This window comes from Microplitis demolitor, chromosome 9 (assembly GCF_026212275.2).
Source record: "Microplitis demolitor isolate Queensland-Clemson2020A chromosome 9, iyMicDemo2.1a, whole genome shotgun sequence".
Classification (NCBI taxonomy): Eukaryota; Metazoa; Arthropoda; class Insecta; order Hymenoptera; family Braconidae; genus Microplitis; species Microplitis demolitor.
In genome coordinates this window covers 18,820,328-18,840,910 of record NC_068553.1, presented here as the reverse complement: position 1 = coordinate 18,840,910, position 20,583 = coordinate 18,820,328, and the positions used below count along the sequence as shown (strand labels likewise).

The following is a 20,583-nucleotide window of genomic DNA, read 5'->3' as shown; positions in this document are numbered from 1 at the left end:
TACGTCAACTTCGGGCTTTTCTATTTTTGATGACAATGTGTACACAAGTTGACGTCAACTTACTGCCGTAATTAAAATGCAAATTGACTTCAAAAGTTGTATATAAATTGACATCAACTTACTGCCAGAATTAGAATCCATATTAACATCAAAAGTTGTATACGAATTGACATCAAAAACGGAAAAGCCCAAAGTTGACGTACATTTGACGAAAAATTCAAGGAAATTTTTATTTGAGTTTTTTTTTCTAGTAAAAAAAATTGACCGCAAGTTTTTGTTTCCAACTTTTGCTGTCAATTTCAAGCTTAACTGAGATAAAATTTATTTTTTAAATATTCGCGCTTAATAAGTGTGCGCATGCGCAAAAAAAATTTCTAAAGAAAGTGACCATTATCTGCGTGCGCACGAAAAATGCGCAGAAGAAGTTCGTCTGCGTAAGAGAAAGGGCACGAGTCGTCATCTGACTCACTGTATTGGAACTGTTTCTAAAGGTCTGACCTCAAAAATTGACATATTCGGCATTTTCGCAGTAAACCAAGGACTTATGTAAGAATTTCCCTACTTTTTGAATATTCCCATACATATTAAGAACACAGTATTTATTTTTATTTTTCCATTAATAGAATAGTGTAACATTCATATAATCTACTTCGGTTGAACAACTGCGCAATTCAGATCAAGCGGTTCCTTAGATGTCTAGATGAATTGCTTGCGTGTCTATGCTACCAGCAGCCGCTTAAGTTCGCAGTAAGTTTTTTTTTTCTTATTTTTCTATAAACAAATCATTTGCTACAAATTAGCATCTTTTTATTTGTATAAAAAATGACGGCAACTGCAGTTAATTTGAATTTTTTTTATTCTACTTTTGAGATTTGCCATCAATTTGGCAACAAACATTATGAAGCTAAAAGTTACCTTTGGTGATTTTGTTGCTTTTTGATGTTAATTTCAATCAGGAGTAAATATATATATACATGTAGGTTAAAATTGACAGCAGAAAATTTTGCTAGTCTAACGTTTACTTGTGACAACAAATTAACATCAAATTGTGGATCATTTTGATGTCAATTTACTATGAACTGGCTCCTGGGATGAAAATAAAAAATAAAAATGTTCATACATTTAATATTAATTAATAATTATAAGTTTGATCAGTAAATTCTCATTACAAAGTTTGAAAGGTTTCGTTTTTTGTTTGAATGCTAATTAAAGCGAAGCTTTAATAGACCTATCACAATTGCCGATAAATAATTCATAAACTTATAAAGTTATACGAGACATGAGTAATAACACACGAGCGATTTAACAATAATGATTCTTTCTTTGCAGTAAATAAATTTTATATGATAACTTTATTATAATTATCGTACGATAAAGTTATAAAACTCATATTTAAGTATTCCAACTATTAGCTGCAGGTATATTACGTTTTAAATTCATACATCATTTAGTTTTTTTTTTTTTCCACGACTATTTTAAATATATTATATATGAGTTTTTAAATTCACGTCATAAATAAAATTTTCATTGTTTTCTTCATAAATAATAATAATATATAACAGGTAGATATATAAAAACATATACTTAGCATTTATGAAAATATATGACAATTGCGCATTGCGGAAAATTTCATGACAGAAATAATATTTTTGACGTTGAAAAATTGTCTGAATTTAAAAAATTTTTTTTTTATTTTTTAAAAATTCAAAAAATTTTACAATTGACATCAAATAATTTTTTGAATTTTAATTTTAATTAATAATAATATTAACTAATGAATGTTATAAATATTGAATTTTCGAATAAAAAAAAAATTTTTTTTAATCTCTGACAAACAAAATTATCTTCTTTATGACTCATTTAATTCTCCATTACAAAGTTTCATAAATTTAAATGATTCATATCTCTGATATATACATTTATCATTTCCTCTTAATTTATAAATAAAAAAATTTATTTGGTCCTAGAAATTTTCGTTGTCTGGAATGTCTAGAATCTGCGTGAATAAATTTTCAAACATTATCTTTATTAACTCTTTCCTTGAACTTTTCTCTGTTTTTGACGTCTCCGAGTCGAGAGATTTTAAATATGCGCTCTGTATAATTAAAATATATTTTTCAAAGTTCCCAGGCTCATTATCAGGAAAGTGACATTTTCTTCTGAGAAAATAAATAAAGTAATTTTAAATTGTTTTCTGGGAACGCATGATTTTAACACCGAAACAAAGAGCGACTGATATCTTGGTCTCAAGGCCTGTCAATTTGGCCCACCCAAATTGTTTTATAAACAATTGGTGTGACTAAAGCGGCCGTGAACCAGAGACGTCATCGACGGGATAAAAAATTATTTACTTGGTCGTCAACGAGAGTTGACCCTAAGGTCAACAAATTTTTTATATAATTTAAATACGAATGTTTTTGTATATATATGTATATGTATGTGAAAGAATAGAGTCGCGTTAAACTGAAGCCTGGGTACTAAACGAAGTTTTGAATTTTACTTTGCTTTTGGTTTTTTAATCGATTGTCATCAAAGGGCCGGATTCTTAATTTAAAAATGAAAATTAATAATTAATGCTGTCAAATTTTTAATATTAGGGTGAAATCTTGGTCTTATCAAAAAATGTTTTGAACAAAAGTTGTAGGAAATTAAATTTTCTAAAAAAAATGTTTCTTACAATTTTTTTTTAGGACTAATAATAAAGCTGTAGTTTCAAAACTAAGATTTTGGAAATTAAAAAAAATTTGAATACTTCATTATGAATCTTAATTTTTGAATTACGGGTAAAGTATTGGTCTTATCAAAAAATATTTTGAACAAAAGTTGTAGGAAATTAAATTTTCTAAAAAAAATGTCTCTTACAATTTTTTTTTTAGGACTAATAATAAAGCTGTAGTTTCAAAATTAAGATTTTGGAAATTAAAAAAAATTTGAATAGTTCATTATGAATCTTAATTTTTGAATTACGGGTAAAATATTGGTTTTATCAGAAAATATTTCGAACAAAAGTTGTAGGAAATTAAATTTTCTAAAAAAAATGTCTCTTACAATTTTTCTTTAGGACTAATAATAAAGCCGTAGTTTCAAAATTAAGATTTTGGAAATTAAAAAAAATTTGAATAGTTCATTATGAATCTTAATTTTTGAATTACGGGTAAAATATCGGTCGTATAAGAAAATCATAAGAGACATTTTTTTTACAAAATTAAATTTCCTACAACTTTTATTCGAAAACTTTTTTGATAAGACCAATATTTTCGCCGTAATATCAAAAATTTGAACCATTATTTCAAAAATAAGCAAAATCTTGTCCATTAAAAATTCCATGTATATTTGCTATTAAAAAATTCGACAGACTGGAAAATCCAGTGTATGTTTCACTGTTTGTCCTATATATACATATATACATGTGTATATTTGTATATATGTATAATCGGAAGGGAATTTAACAACCACAGTCAAGATGTCACGTGGATTTTAAAAGTTGTTACCTTTTGTGACTTAGTTTTCAAGTGCACAATTATCATTACATTCAATTGTTATTTTCAGGGCTTACGGTACTAGTTTTATGTACAAAAAAAAAAAAATATATATATATATATATACTTATACATATATTTGTAGATCTCTCTTTTTTTGTAATTGTATTAAAAGTTATCGAGGTTTCATTTGTCGGGTCGCGGTAACAAGACTTTGAGCAACATTATATGTTTATATATATGTATATTTATATATATAAGTATATCATATGACAGTTCGTAAGTCGGTGTTAATCAGTGATTCATATGGTAGATAAAATAATTAAAAAATTCTTTTAGTTCATCCAACTATTAACATTTTTTCATGACGTCATTCTTATATAATTATATTCACTATCATTATGAATATTAATTAAATGAATTAATTGATTTATTCGAATTAATAATAGAATTTGAAATGACTTTCAAGTTTTTTTAATTTTTTAACCAGCGATTTAAATAAAGCGATTCTTAGTTTTGAAAAATTTGATATGATGATTTTTAAAAAAAAAATTTAGAGAAACTGATTATTTAACTAAAAATAATGTGCTTCCGTTTATTTAACCGACGTGTAAAACTCTCCCAAAGGGGAGAACGTGAGAGAAAGACTCGAAAAAAAGTTTACGCTCAAAAATAACTTTTGAAAAATTGATTGAGTATTTAAAAAAAATTAGCGCAAAAAATGTAATATCGTTTGACTTGTAATTAAAATCAGCATAATCACGGAACATGTCGCACGACAAAACATTAAACTACAATATATAGTAGATTAATTTGAACAGTATGTATAGTATATAGTGTAAAGAGAATGTAGGAATAGAACAAGAAAACATACATATAATACAACAAATGTTGTCGTAAACATTCCGTAACCAAGGACGGTGGTTCAGCCTGGGTATTATGCGGCTTTTCTACTTGTATATAATACTTTGCCCTCGCCGAACCGAGGTACTGTAATTAACGCACTTGCTATTTGTCCACCTGTTTAACTACACTGCAGTCTGCAGTACATCTACTTGTTTTTTGTTACAATACTTCTTTTGTTTTTTTTTTTTTTAACTCTCACTCACTAGATTGCTCTATCAGTTTATTATTATTATTATTATTATTATTATTATTATTACTATTATTATTATTATTATTATTATTATTATCATTATTATTATTATTATTATTATTATTATTATTATTATTATTATTATTATTATTATTATTATTATTATTATTATTATTATTATTATTATTATCATTATTATTATTATTATTATTATTATTATTATTATTATTATTATTATTATTATTATTATTATTATTATTATTATCATCATTATTATTATCATTATTATTATTATTATTATTATTATTATCCAACAATAGTGATAATAATAATAACAACAATAACAATAATAATAATAATAATAATAATAATAATAATAATGATAATAATAATAATAATAATAATAATAATAATAATAATAATAATAATGATAATAATAATAATAATAATAATAATAATAATAATAATAATAATAATAATAATAATAATAACAATAATAATAATAACAATAATAATAATAACAGCATTAATGATAAATTATTATTATTATTATTATTATTATTATTATTATTATTATTATTATTATCCAACAATAGTGATAATAATAATAACAATAACAATAACAATAATAATAATAATAATAATAATAATAATAATAATAATAATAATAATGATAATAATAATGATGATAATAATAATAATAATAATAATAATAATAATAATAATAATAATAATAATAATAATAATAATAATAATAATAATAATGATAATAATAATAATAATAATAATAATAATAATAATAATAATAATAATAATAATAATAATAATAATAATAATGATAATAATAATGATGATAATAATAATAATAATAATAATAATAATAATAATAATAATAATAATAATAATAATAATAATGATAATAATGATAATAATAATAATAATAATAATAATAATAATAATAATAACAATAATAATAATAACAATAATAATAATAACAGCATTAATGATAAATTATTATTATTATTATTATTATTATTATTATTATTATTATTATTATTATTATGATTATTATCCAACAATAGTGATAATAATAATAACAATAACAATAATAATAATAATAATAATAATAATAATAATAATAATAATAATAATAATTTATCATTAATATTTGTTTTTATTATTATTATTATTATTATTATTATTATTATTATTATTACTATTGTTGGATAATAATAATAATAATAATAATAATAATAATAATAATAATAATAATAATAATAACAATAATAATAATAACAGCATTAATGATAAATTATTATTATTATTATTATTATTATTATTATTATTATTTTTGGAGTAAATACATTCAAAAAAAAAAAATCATAAATTGATTTTACTCAAATCTAAACCGAAAATTCAATATTTAAAAAAAAAAAATTAATCCGTATGTAGAATAAATAGGGAATTATTTTTACTTTTTTCCATCTGAATAATTCTAAAGTGATAAGAATTTAATTCTAACCTGATCGCGATTTAATTTAAAAAAAAATTCCCCTTTGCAAAAAATTTTAAGCCGCATTTACTTTTTAAATTTTTCACAGTTTATTTTTAAAAATTATAAATAAATAGACTACATGTAACTCATTTCAAGCGTAACTACTCTCACTTATTTATCATTTCAGTGATTCTCACTGGTTTATATAAATTTTATTTAATTACTCTGTAAACAGGAAAAAACGTATATTTATTCAATTTTTAACAAGTATGTGATTATTTTTATTAGTATTTTAATATTTTTTAAATTTTAAACTAAACTATAAATTATCGTAGCTTATTTTTAGAACGATTTTCAGGTTTAAGTACAAGTGATAAAAAAAGATGAAGATAAAATATAAAGAAGTAGAAAAAGATAAATGTTAAAACACATCTATGCCAGTTGTTTAAAATTCCGCAGACATATATATATGTATGTGTGTTTGTAAATGTATAGATGGATGTATAGAAAAAGTAAAGGGAGATTGTACTACTGGGCGTGACGTATCAAGAAGGAAATCGATTTTTCATCATACGAGAGTACCAATCCTAGAAGGCACAGATTTAGGCCACGAACTTTAAATCAAAAATATATCAAATTCATTACATCTTAATACTCTCATTAATTATTTTTTTTTTTTTGAAAATTTTTAATACAAAAAAATGTATTTATTTTATAAATTGTCTAATTTAAATTTGAAAAATTTTCAAATTTTTATATCGAAGCAACAATCGATTTATTGATTTCGGTAATTGGTTTAAAAAAATTCGATATATCGAAATTGATAGATGGAAATATGAGCATAAACAAAATGACATTTAAATTTCTAAAAGTAACAAGCGCATTGTACCTGACATATTTGCCGCATAATTGTCCCAGATTTGAGTCCAGCCTATAGGACATATATATATGTGTATATAAATTTATATGTATGTATGTATACATACCTCATACCTTGAACATTGCAATACTCGAGCAAGAATGGATCGAAGCAGCTGTTTCCACTACTCACCTCTTATTTACGTGACCTTGCATGACCTATAGGCACATCCAACTTCCAAGTTCCTGTCGATTATTTTCCCAATGTATATATTTTTTATTACTCTGCTTTTATATTTCGTCACTCATGACGTATTAAAACCATACAACAGTAGTATTACCATCAAAAATTCGCGGCATTATAAATTCAAATTTGAATAATTTTTTTGAAGCTCCGGTAAAATGATGACTTATTTGTTTCCATATATAAATAACATTTATGTTTGAATATATTGAAATTATAAGTTTTCAAATATATAAATGATATACTGAAGTTATATGAAAATATATGAAATTATATAAGAGACAACATATATAAAAATATAATAAAATTGGCCAAAATTTATAGACAGTTCTATATAAAATTTCATGTATTGTCACATATATATTTATATCCATAACATATATTTTTTAATATATGTTTACCATATATTTTTTCATGCGGCTTACTACAAATTGAAAACAATAATTTTTTTGGCGCGAAAAAAAATTTTTAAATTAAGAAAAATTTATTTTTCATTTTTCTGTACATCCACTCCGAATTTTTCCAGTATAATCATGCCCTACTCTAAAAATAAATGTATAGAAGGTAAATAATTAACAAAGTGATATTGATTTATAGATGAATTTTAATTACTCATCAATTATTTTTTTTTTCCTTTCGAGGCTTACAATAATTATTAAATCACTCACACTTTTATTCAATAAACGAATCAATACACACGTCACTTGGAATCTCAAAATTTTCATATTATATATATTATATATATTACATAATACATTATTACTTGTTACACCTATCAATTATCGTAATAATAATTTTTTTATTTTTTTTTTTTTTTACATAGCATTCAGCATCAGGTGTCATATTTTCATATCATTCATATTTAGTCATTTTTCTTTTATTTAACTATAATAACGAGTTTTACCATGAACACAAATTAAAACTTATTATCACAGACACGTATGCGAACGTTTTATTTTATATTTTTTATTATTTATTTTTTGTTTTATGAGATATTGCAAAGCTACTTTCAGAACCTTTTTTTATTATTTTTATTAATATATATTTTTGTATTTAATTACAAGTCAATTTTTATTTACTAAAAATTATAAAATTAAAAAAAAAAAAAATTGATTTAATTGACCCAGATAAATTTACATTGAATTATTTGTGTAGCAAAACAAATATATATATATATATATATAAATTTTGATAAAAAATAAAATTAAAATTAAATTATAAATTACTAATCACTTGTAAGTAAAAAAAAAAAATCTTTACCAGTAATGATTTATAAAATAACCAGATAAAAATGTTTGCACAATTTTTTTTCGTTTTTTAAACTACAATAAAAATTAAACAACGATAAGATTTATTTAGTATTCGTTAAATTATCTGGTTATATATTTTTTTATGATAAAAAATAAGTTTTAATTATTTTTATAATGGAGTGTATTTATGAGGAGCAATAATATGGAATGCGCAGAAAATATTTTTTTATCATCAGTAAAGTAGTTTTGTATTTTTAAAAATTTTTTTTAAATGCGAAAAAAAATTTTAATTCATTTTTTTTGTTATTTAAATTTACCGCTCTTTTACTTTCATTTAAATAAATATGTAGAATTTAAATTTCATGGATTTTAATTTTTAAAAAATTTTTACATAATTGAGAGATCAATCATTGACCTTGCAAGTCATTGCTCTAAATAAAAAAACCGAAAATTGATAATTGTTTGCTAACAGGAGCATGAAATTTTTTATATTTCAGTGTGTATTAATTTATTCAATATATGATTTAATGTTTAGTTCCAAAGGTTTATCCAGGCCATGAAATAAAGTATTTCATACGACACGCTATGACTCGATTCATACTTTTCTCTATATACATATACCCATATATGTATTATATATTTATCCTCCCTGACTACTGTTATTGATCAACCGAAACATCAGACTTAATTTTTTAAAAATAAAACTATCAACCCACGGCAAATAAATCCTTTATTTAATAAATTATTTGGCCCCACGGTAAAAGTACTTTAATTTAATTAAAAAAAAATATTTAATTAAGGCTCGAGTACTTAAACCTTTAGTCAGTCTTCTATCGTAAATTTATTAAAAAAAAAAAAAAATAATAATAAATAATAATAAAAGTTCCCTGAACTTGTGAGTCATTTTGAATTGAAATTGAAACAAAGAAATTTAATCTTTACTTCCAGACTATCAGTGACAATATTTGTCATGTGTAATCGCGACATGTAATGTATAGAAAAAAAAAAAAAAAAAAAAAAAAATGAAAAGGTGTCAAGTGTTTAAGATAAATGGCTAAAAGGTTTGTAAGTTAAAAATACACATGTAATGTGCGAGTGGAGTAGAGTAGATTTAAGTATGACTAATACCACTTAACTTAACAATCCATTTAGACCTTATTCATATGAATATCACATATGTTGACATAACGTTTATTCTTTAAATCGATCAAGTGTTGCAGTACTTTCCACGTATGTATTATTTTATGTTATACGCAAACTTGACTCGGGTTTAAACCACACCGTGTGTGCTTCGTTATCGGTGCAATCTGACGGCTGATAAAATCTAAGCTTTATTGTCATGTCATTATTTAACATCGGCGTTACTTTTTTTTTCACCTAATCAGATAATCAGATGGTGATAAGAGATTATTGTCTATCGGCTAATCTGTTTTTTTAAAAATTATTTTTTAGGAATTTAAAAAAAAAAAAAATTAATTTCTTTAAATTTTTAGTTTTCAATTTTTCATTTACTTCAATTTTTTTACATTTGATTTTAAATTTAATTTATTTTACCGCAAAATTTCGAATTTAAACTTAATGGACGAATTATTTTATTTTACCGCCAACTTTTAAATTAAAATTTTAATGGACAAATGAATTGTTTTACCGCGAAATTTTGAATTCAAATTTTAATCGACAAATTACTTTTTTTTTACCGCGAATTTTTAAATTTAAATTTAATGGACAAATTAATTATTTTTACCGCGAAATTTTGAATTTAAATTTAATTCTTGAACTGAAATAAAAATTTAAATATTTAAAAAAAAAAAATTTATCAATTTCGCGTCACTTAATTTCGTTGCAAGTTCACTGACAAAAAAAAAACATTTTCATATAAACTAAAATAGTTTGAATGCCAAGTGTATGAGTATATTTTCCCACGTTTATATATTTCCTTTGTCCTACTTGGCTACTTATTTTATATTCTCTATATTCAGCCTCATCTCTATTTCATATGTTTATTTAATAGTATAACATTTGATTCATAACAAAAAAAAAAAACTATACAATTTTTATTTCCTCAATAAATAATAAAAATAAATATTTATAATAATGACCTTGATTACATTTCTTCATTCAAATAAAGGTCACTGTCTTAGCCAAAAATTTTAAATAAACTTTATTACCCTCATTTTATTCCACACCTCATTTAATTAATTAAATTTTTTTAAAAATAAATTTTCATTCCAATAATAAAGTAAAAAAAAAAAAAAAAATAATTTCATGTAAAAAAAAAATCACATTTATTAAATCAGAACATATTTTATAATTGAATGTAATACACACATGTAATGTAACGAGTAATTGGTCATGCACATATTCCTACATATATCTATATCTCTAACCGTATTATGCAATTGATATTACGACCTTCTGTATACTATAATTTAATTTTTTTAAAAATTTAAAATTCAAATTTAAATTTTCGCGCCAAAAGTAAAAAAATTAATTTAAATTAAAAATAATGCGAATAAATAAATAAATAAACATATAATTATTATACATAGAAAAATTGACTTGTAATTATTTACAAATTAATGATAATTATAATAATAAATTAATAAAAAAAGGTAACATACGCATACATTGATATTTCGTGTGTTCAATTTAATCTGTCGTACACAGGCCACAATAATCAATACCTCTTGTCTCTGAGGCACTAGATTCTAAATTAAACGACATATATATGATACATATATATATATGTAGATGTTAAATATAGCCAAGTTATTATTAGTTGTATTTTTTAAATAATGATTTATTTTTATTTAAATTTTTATTATTTTGTACACGAGTGATTCGCAGATGATGTATTTACATTATGCTATTATTCGTTTTTATTAAATAGTAATCTTATTAGTCTTACGAAGTAATTAACATTAAGTACTTCGCATATGCACTACATGATTATGCGTTAATATAATAAATGAAAGTTATTTATACAGATGAAATATAATTAAAAAAAAAACTAAAGTATGTTATTGATAATAAATTAATTGATATTTTTTTTGAGATTCAATTTTTCATAAGCGTAAAAAAAAATTATGCAACAGTCTATGTGCGCAAATTTGTAATTACTAGAGTTGTTATTATTTATTATTTTTTTTTTTTTGTTTAAATTCTAATACTTAATTTTTACTATTTATTTTTACTTAATGTCTAAGCGATTTAGCGCTTTATTGGCCATACAATACTTATATATTTAATTAACACGTTGAATTAAATGTGAGAAATTTTAAATTATTCATTTTTTTGATAAAAAAAAAATTAATGGATTTTTTATCTAAAAAAATTTATGATTCTAAAGTTAAAAGACAGTTATTAAATTTTCGGATTTTTTTTTTTTTAATGAAATTGCATAAAAAAAATAAAATAAAAAAATGCACATGTAGAGAATTTCAAAAACTGAAGGTGCAATTTTTTGAAATATTTTTTTTTTTTGAAATTTATCATTTAAAAAAAAATCCAAAAGTTATTAGACGTCGATTAATTTAAGTATTTTAAATTAGTAGACTAGTAAAAATTTTAGGATTTTTGTTTTTGACAAATGAATTGCTAAAAAAAAAAAACTAAAAAAATGCACATGTAGAGAATTTCAAAAACTGAAAGTGCAATTTTTTGAAATATTTTTTTTTTTTTTTGAAATTTATCATTTAAAAAAAAATCCAAAAGTTATTAGACGTCGATTAATTTCAGTATTTTAAATTAGTAGACTAGTAAAAATTTTAGGATTTTTGTTTTTGACAAATGAATTGCTAAAAAAAAAAACTAAAAAAATGCACATGTAGAGAATTTAAAAAGCTATAAGTGCAATTTTTTATTTTTTTTTTTTTTGACTTGTTGTTTTTAAAAAATCAAAAAATTATTGAACGTCGGCTAACTTTAGTATCATAAACTATACTTATCTTAAAAATTAAAAAATAAAATAAAATAGTTATAGACCTTGAATTTGATTTTTATATTAAAACAGGTTTTCATAACAAACTAAGCCTTGAATATGTTTTGTCAAGTACAACTTAATCTATCCTAGTAAATAATACTTTAGTCAATATTATTTAGCAATTAAATTATTTATTATTTTTCTTAGCCTTATTAAGAATTGCTTTATTTTATTTTTTTCATTAATTAGTCGTCTTATAAATAATATTTTATTTTTAATTATTGCAACATTTAGTTTCATTAATTAGTAATACTTTAACTGTTGATTGTTATTTTAAATTAAACAATTATTGCATTAAAGACAAAATTACAGACGAATTAAATTTTTTTTTAAATTTTTCATAAAACAGCGCGCGAATTTTAATTCAAATTTGAAATTTTTATTGAAATAAATTAATTATTTGTAATTATGCGCACACTTTACTCCAAAAAAATTAAAATTAAAATTCCCATGAAAAAATAATTATTTCTCACATTAAATATAAGGGTGTAAAGACAAAAAAAAGTAATACCCGTGACCCTATTTTCTCATTTCTTTTACCCCGTTACCTTGGTACGAGCATTTTATTGTTATCGTAAGTCTACCAAGACCAAGACTGCTATTTTCACTCTCGTTGACATTATCAACCAACGAGGACAGACAATATATATGTACACATACATGTATATATACATTTTCTATCCTTATTTATTCAGTTACTACTCCCACTCTTTGAAACTTCTTTTCAACTCTAATCTTTTTTTTTACTCACTAGATTATACAATACAACAATAGAGTAATAGATGTCAAAGTAACACTCGCATGTATAAATATATGTCTTTATATATATACAGCAAAAAAAATTTATTTTTTACAGACGAAAATTTTGGCATCATGAATTGAAAAAAAATTTTTTTTTTGAGACAAAATTTTTTCGCGTTAAGAAATTTATTCGTTCTAAGAAATTTTTTACGAGAAAATTTCTCGCGAAAATTTTTTTTATCATGAATTGAAAATTAAAATTTTACTTGGGTTGGGAAATTTTTTTTTTCTGTATATTTGTATATATATATATATATATATATATATATATATTTATGAATTTTTTGAATGAGAAAATAATCAGCGTGTTAATTAAATATTAATAATAAATGAAATAAACGTGTATCGTTTATTTGGATTTATAAATTTAAAAAATCGAAAAAAATGTTAATTAAATTATTATTAATTAATCTATTATATATATTTAATAATTATAAATTAACTAATTTTTTAATTTAATTATTTATAAATTACACTAATAACTGGTTGTACTGCGTATGAAGACATTATGCGAGTTAATTGTATAAATCAGTCATAATATATATTTATATTTATTTATATATATATATTACAATTAGCGTCTAAAATTTAATGCAATTAGCTGCGAGGAAATAAATTATTTGGTAGCAAGACATTAATACTTTAGTTTATTATTATTAATTTGTTCATTTAATTGATCGCTTTAAATTATTAATTACTTTTATCTTAAATAAATATTTTACGTTAAAAATTAAATGCAGTAAAAAAAAAATAGTCATTTTTACAGACATTTTTGTTCTGCGATTGAGTAATTAAAAGTCTGATAGCTCAATAATTTATTATTGATGTAGAAGCGATTAAACTTCAAATTATTTTATAATTTTTTTTTTAGGACTCGCTTTATTTTTGATCATAAAAAATTTTTTAATTTTTGAGATTTTTTTTCATTTTTATGGAAACGAAAATTTTAAAAAATATAAGGAATTTTTTTGAATTTTAATTTTTAAAAAATATGAGGAATTTTTTGAATTTTAATTTTAAAAAAATATGAGGAATTTTTTGAATTTCAATTTTTTAAATTATGCGGAATTTTTTGAATTTTAATTTGAAAAAAATGAGAAATTTTTGGAATTTTCATTAAAAAAAAAAAATAATATGAGGAATTATTTCGAATTTCAATTTGGAAAGAAATGAGGAATTTTTTGAATTTTAATTTGAAAAAAAAAATGAGGAATTTTTTGAATTTTCATCAAACAAAAATATGAGAAATTTTTTTGAATTTTGATTTGAAAAACAAATTATTTTTGTATTTTTGTTTTAAACAAAAATTATTAAAAAAAAAAAACTGGAGTACTTTTACTACGCCATATTTTTTTACCGCTTAGTAGAAAAATTTCAAACTAAAAAAAAACATTTTTCATTTTTTTATGACCAACAAGCCCAGCCCACTTCCAAATTACCGAGTAATTATCAGTAAAAATAGGCGGAGTAACTGAAAAATAGATAAATAATTTTTTTATCACAAGTTAATTACAAAGTCTTGCTACCCAATGAACTTGAGTAATTACAAAATGATCCTGAAGTTAGTCGACAATTATCAACTTTTTTTCCCAAATCTACTCCAAAAAAAAAAAAAACTAAAAATATGCACACGTAGAAAATTAAAAAACAAGTGCAATTTTTAATTTTTTTCAAATCAAAAATTATTTGCCGTCTAACTTCAGTATCATTAAAAAAAAAAAAAAAAAAAAAAAAAAAAACCATGAATGCAGCAGACGTCAAAATGAAAAATGCGCACTTTCATCTCCTGAATTTTTTTATTTATAATCCAAAAGTTTTCATGCAAAAAAAAAATTCTAGTCTGCTGCATTGCCACTAAAAAAAAAAAACAATACAATTAATAAATAAAATAAAACTATAGCTAGTATTTAACCTTAGCCTTGACTTCTTCAGCCAATCCTCCCCATTTTAGCTTGTAGACCCTCGACCTCCACTGAATAAGCGGGTCCAAGACCGCCTGTATGAACAAGTAGGGTCTTATGGTCTCATTGAGGAACCACCCGAACAAAAACTCCAATTTGTTAAGTGGCAACGGACTATTCTGCACGATACACAACAACGTCCAGTCCAACATGAACCACATCAAAATGTGAATAAGATAAAAAACCAGTGAGTCCCACTCGAAGAGTACAGCCGCGGCCCAAGACGCACATGCCCCTAAAATAAAGCACTCACTCAAGGGTTCAAGAATAATAGTCGTGGGCAGCATCGCGACCCTGAGCTTCGCCCACCTCCGCAGTCTCGCTTGGAACAAATTCAACTCGCACTGCCCGCTGTTCTGCATCGCAGGCTGCGAGCAGACGGTGATCTTCCACCCGCGGTCCACCAGGGACTTTGCGTAGAAAAAATCCTCCGCCAAGTAGACTCCGAAGGTCTTGAGTCCCCCGACCTCGTCCAAAGGCGACTTCCTTATCAGCGCAGACATCCCAGTGTGACAGTTTATGTTGAGCAAATCCGCGGCCAAGTACATGCGCGACTGGACAGTCCCGAAGTAAATTTTCTCATAAGCAGCAGCGAATCCCTCGCGCTGCTCGTAAGTGAACGGCAGCTGGTGGACCAGAGCCACGTTGTCGCTCATGTATCTGACCATGTCCAGTAGCGTGTCCTCCTTCATCCTGATCCCGCTGTCGCTTATCAGTATCAGCTCATACTTGGCAGCCTCGTAAGCCGGGTACATGTTATTTATCTTTGGGTTTACTCCGACCCTACATCCCCCAATGAACAAACGCGTCTCGATCTGGGGATACTTGTCTATTAATTTGCGAATGAGGACCAGGACCGGGTCCTGCTTGTCCTCGACGCAGAACAGCAGCTCGTAGATCGGGTAGTCCAAGGTGAAAAACGTCTCCAGGTTGTTGTAGAGGTTAGAGTCGACTCCCATCAGCGGTTTTATTATCGACACTCCCATCAACGGGACCTCGTAGCTCGAGGGCAGCTGGACCGCGGTCGGCTTACGGTGGAGTTTGCACCGGGCGGTTATCAACGCCAGTATATGGACGCACCACATTCCCAACCAGAAGACCATGAAAAATATTGCGAACCCATAGAGGGTGTAGATCATAGAGCTCATTTTTTTTATACACTTATTTTATATATATTTTGTTGTTGGTTTTTTTTTTTTTTTTTTTTTTTATTGATCACCACCAGCACCAGCAACACTCGACGTCTAGTCCACGGTTACTTTTAGATCCTTTTAAGCGAACTGGGTTTAATCTGGACATAACCATTTTAGTACTTGGTCCACTTTTTAAATAAACATATCTATACATACGTTTATATATATATATTGATGGTGGTTAATTAATAAAACTATATATTTTTATCACGTACCCGCCTTTTTCTAAAACGTTGATGTCTCCGCGTGTTTGTAACAAACACCGGGTAATGGCTACTGATGCTACTGATGATGTTGAGTTGATGATGATGATGATGATCTGATCGATGGATTTTATTTTTCAATCCACTATTTCGTTCCATGGGCAACGAAATTTAATCACTTGGTTATTTATTATTATTGATATTGATATTTATATTTTTTATTATTAATGTTGGTGGTTTTTTTTAAAATATTAAAATTTATTTGATTAAAGTTGGAGCTATTGGATTGATTTTTATTGAGGTATATGAGTGGTTATTTTATAAATAAATTCCATGGTTGATGGAATTACCGAGTATTTTGAGTTTGTTGTTTTAATTGAGATTTTAAGTAACATTGAGCGAAAATAATGATATGACTTTTGTAATTTGTGCTGTAGGCAAACGCCGATCAACACGGAACTTACACGACGACGCTTAACTGAGAAAGAAACTGGCGTATGACAGCTTCGGGGGCTACAATATACTCATATCCTATACCTCCTATACTCCACGATTATTATTTTTGCATAGGCGCCACTTTCCGACGAGATATTGAATTTAAAAGACTCAATTCGCAGCGCTATCTACCGTCAAAATTGTGCAAGTTGATAACTTTTACTTACAATGAAAATTTAACTTTTGGATGTCAACATTTTTCTGGTTAATAAATTGCTGTCAATTTGTGATCAATTGATGCCAATTTCAGCCTTTGCAAATTGTTGTTAACTTTCTCAGAAAATTGCTGACAATTTGCAATGAATCAATAACGGCTTTTGTGAATGATGCAGCAACTTGTTGCTAACTTTCTCAAAAATGAGCATCCAAATGCCGACAAGTTCTGTAACCGTGATATAGTTGACAATTAATTAGAAAAGTATGTTGTCAGCAATTTGATGAGAACTTTTTCTGTCAAATTTTCTTCATATTACAGCTGCAGATTCTTCGAAACTTTCTGGGAAAGTTGAAATTTAGTTGATGACAACTTCAGCCTTTGTAACTGATACTGCAATTTATTGTCAACATTCTTGCAACTGCGTAACAGTTGATGGCAATAACTCAGGGAACAATAATTTGACATCAATTTGACAAGAACTTTCTGGCATATTTTCATCATATTGCAGCTGGAAATTGTAAGAAACTTTCTTATAAAATTGGCGTCCTTATGAGAATCCCAGCTCCTGTATCTAAATTGACAACAAATTGCTGGGTAATATGATAAAAATTCAAGCAACTCATTCATTTAAACTATTTATTCATTCCAATATATATTTATTGTTTATACATTTTTATTTAAACAATAAAATGAAAAAATAAATCATATCATTCTGTAGATTTGGAATCTTTGACCCGTAGAGAAAAAAATAAGATTAGTGTTTAATAATAAAACGAAAGTAAATAACATAAATTTGGCCTCTGATATGTTTAAAAAATATGATAATTATACATCACTGGGTAATATTTCAATTTATCATAAATAAATTAAAACAAATTGAGGATAACAACAGATTACAATCTACATGTAACACACACTGGTGATTTGTTCGACTTGTCATCAAATAGTCATGGCATAAGAACCTGGTGGGCTTCAGCTCGTTCTTCCTCCAGCTCCTTGGAAGTGATGCCCAATTTAGACCTCGCAAACTCGCTGATCTCCAATCCCTGAACGATTTCAAACTTTTTGTCCTTGACAGTAACCGGGAATGAGAAGACGATGTCCTTGGGGATTCCATAGCTGCCGTCAGAGACGACGCCCATGGAAACCCATTGCCCGGGTTTCGTTCCGAACCACCAGTCCCTCATGTGGTCCCCGGCGGCTTTGGCAGCAGACATCGCTGATGACATTTTGCGCGCGGCGATCACTGCGGCCCCGCGTTTCTGGATCGTCTCCAAGAATTCCCCATTGAGCCAGCCGCTGTCATTGACCGCAGAGCTGACACTCACTGACCCCTTTCCTGGCAACTCAGCAACAGCATGCGCAGCATCCGGGTACTGAGTCGAGCTGTGGTTGCCCCAGATGATGACGTTCTTGATCTTGTCGACCTAGTTCATATCATAATTTAATTAACGGTTAAATAATTATTACTGGGCTCTAATTGGACTGACCTGGACACCAAGACGTGAAGCCAGAGCTGCCTGAGCGCGATTCTGGTCCAATCTGGTCATAGCAGTGAAGTTTTCCTTGGGAATACTCGGAGCGTAGTGGGAACAGATCAAAGCATTTGTGTTTGCCGGGTTGCCAACCACCAGGACCTTGATATCCTTGCGCGCGAACTTGTCCAAAGCTTCGCCCTGGTCTTTGAATATTTTGACATTCGCTGCCAGAAGGTCCTTGCGTTCCATTCCCTGTTTACGTGGCATCGCCCCGACCAGGAATGCTGCCGCGGCATCTTTGAATGCTGCCCCAGCATCAGCGGTCGGCAGGACATCTGGAATAATCATCAGTAATACCAAGTCCAGAGCTTTCATTGCTACAAATCGATAAAAAAATTTTTACCTCGCAATAAAGGAAGTGCCAGGTCTTCAAGTTCCATTACGACGCCCTGCAGAACGTCCATCATCGGCTTTATGTCCAGCAGACGTAAATTTATTGGCTGATCTGGGCCAAATACTGATCCCGCTGCTAATTGGTACAGCAGCGAGTAGGCTATTTGACCCGCAGCTCCAGTTACTACGACGTTTATCGGTTCCACCTGGATTTTATAAAAATCAGATTTTTTTCGGGTCATGTTGCTTTGGTCTATTTCTAGGTCCGTTTTCTAGTGTCAGGTTCATTAGATATAATTAGATGGTAATTCGTTGGACACTAGCCAGCAAATGGGTCAAAGTCACAAGTCAAGGTCAAGTTAAGGTTATTCTAATCAACTGTTTAATCAATGATTGAACTGGTGATGTAAGATGGTCGTTTTTGGTTTTTCATTTATTAAATTATTCTAATATTTATTAAAATATTTATTTTTTTAGGGAAATTATCAAATGGATGCTTACCATTTTCAGCTTTCGAAGAATTTTCTGGCTCGACTTTTATTGGAGGTTTGATCCAAGACTGAGGAGAGACAATTGACGAATGGAGAATAAAGCAGGAAGTTGTTGAATGACGAATGATGGCACTGCTGGAAAAATGACGTTTTTTTGGCAGATTTACAACTCTGTGCATTAAGATCTCTGTGCAAAAAAATTCCTAAATTATCGACTCTAAAAATACGATAAAACAGTCGATGGAAAAGTTTCGTCAGAGAGCAAATAGATGGCGAGTAATAAACCAAAAATTAAGTAAAATAGAATAGCTCGTGGTAAGGGACCAAACGATCGGAGAGGAGGAAAAAAAAAACAGAAATGTGCGATATAAATGTAAAACGCGTGTTGAAGGTAAAAGCCTTTAAACTCTGCTTAAAAATCCGATAGATTCTTATGACTGTATGTATAAGGTCCTATACTCAACTATAGCGCTTCTCATAGAACTCATTCATTCTTATAAAATCTCTATGGGAATTTATAAGAATCTATTGGATTCGAAGAAACTTTCTAAACAGGGAATCTACATACTTATTATTGCATAAAATATTTGTTTGAATGACTCGATTAAAATTTGTTGACAGGTCTAATAATTATCAAGAATAAATACAGACATTAAATAGAACATATATCTGTTCATATTTAATTAACTTTGAATTTCTCTCAATCACAACTCACGCCCTTAAAAAAGAGTATATCTCTGTAGATCTAAAGAAATAATTTTTCCACAGACTATTGGCTTTTATTGCAGGTAGAAATTTTTTTGATAAGGATAATTATTATTATGAATACACACAAACATTCAATTAAACGTAGAGCCATTGATATCCAATTAATTATCGATTTCTTTTAATTAATTCTCGCACCCTTGCATAAAAGTATGGGTCTGTAGATCTACAGAAATAATTTTTCCATAGATCATTGGCTTTTATTACCCGTGAAAAATTGTTAATTACTTTCATAACTATCA

The 20,583-nt window shown here is 26.5% G+C and overlaps 2 protein-coding genes and 1 long non-coding RNA gene across 3 annotated transcripts; 1 reads left to right on the top strand and 2 right to left on the bottom strand.

Moving 5' to 3' along the window:
• The first annotated feature begins 472 nt into the window (after nt 1–472).
• On the top strand, nt 473–17,841 carry LOC128668662 (uncharacterized). Its single transcript, XR_008404305.1, has 3 exons — nt 473–546; nt 624–747; nt 17,000–17,841. It is a non-coding gene; the product is annotated as an uncharacterized LOC128668662 (long non-coding RNA).
• Nucleotides 14,926–16,354, bottom strand: LOC103578642 (ceramide glucosyltransferase-B). The gene is made up of 2 exons (XM_008559780.2): nt 15,118–16,354; nt 14,926–15,059 (listed from the first exon to the last, which is right to left on the bottom strand). The coding sequence occupies exons 1-2, from the start codon at nt 16,312–16,314 to the stop codon at nt 15,006–15,008; spliced, it is 1,251 nt and encodes a 416-aa protein (XP_008558002.2). The 5' UTR covers nt 16,315–16,354; the 3' UTR covers nt 14,926–15,005.
• On the bottom strand, nt 17,837–19,711 carry LOC103578641 (malate dehydrogenase, cytoplasmic). The gene is made up of 4 exons (XM_008559779.3): nt 19,587–19,711; nt 19,096–19,291; nt 18,705–19,027; nt 17,837–18,641 (listed from the first exon to the last, which is right to left on the bottom strand). The coding sequence occupies exons 1-4, from the start codon at nt 19,587–19,589 to the stop codon at nt 18,162–18,164; spliced, it is 1,002 nt and encodes a 333-aa protein (XP_008558001.1). The 5' UTR covers nt 19,590–19,711; the 3' UTR covers nt 17,837–18,161.
• Nucleotides 19,712–20,583: the final 872 nt, after the last annotated feature.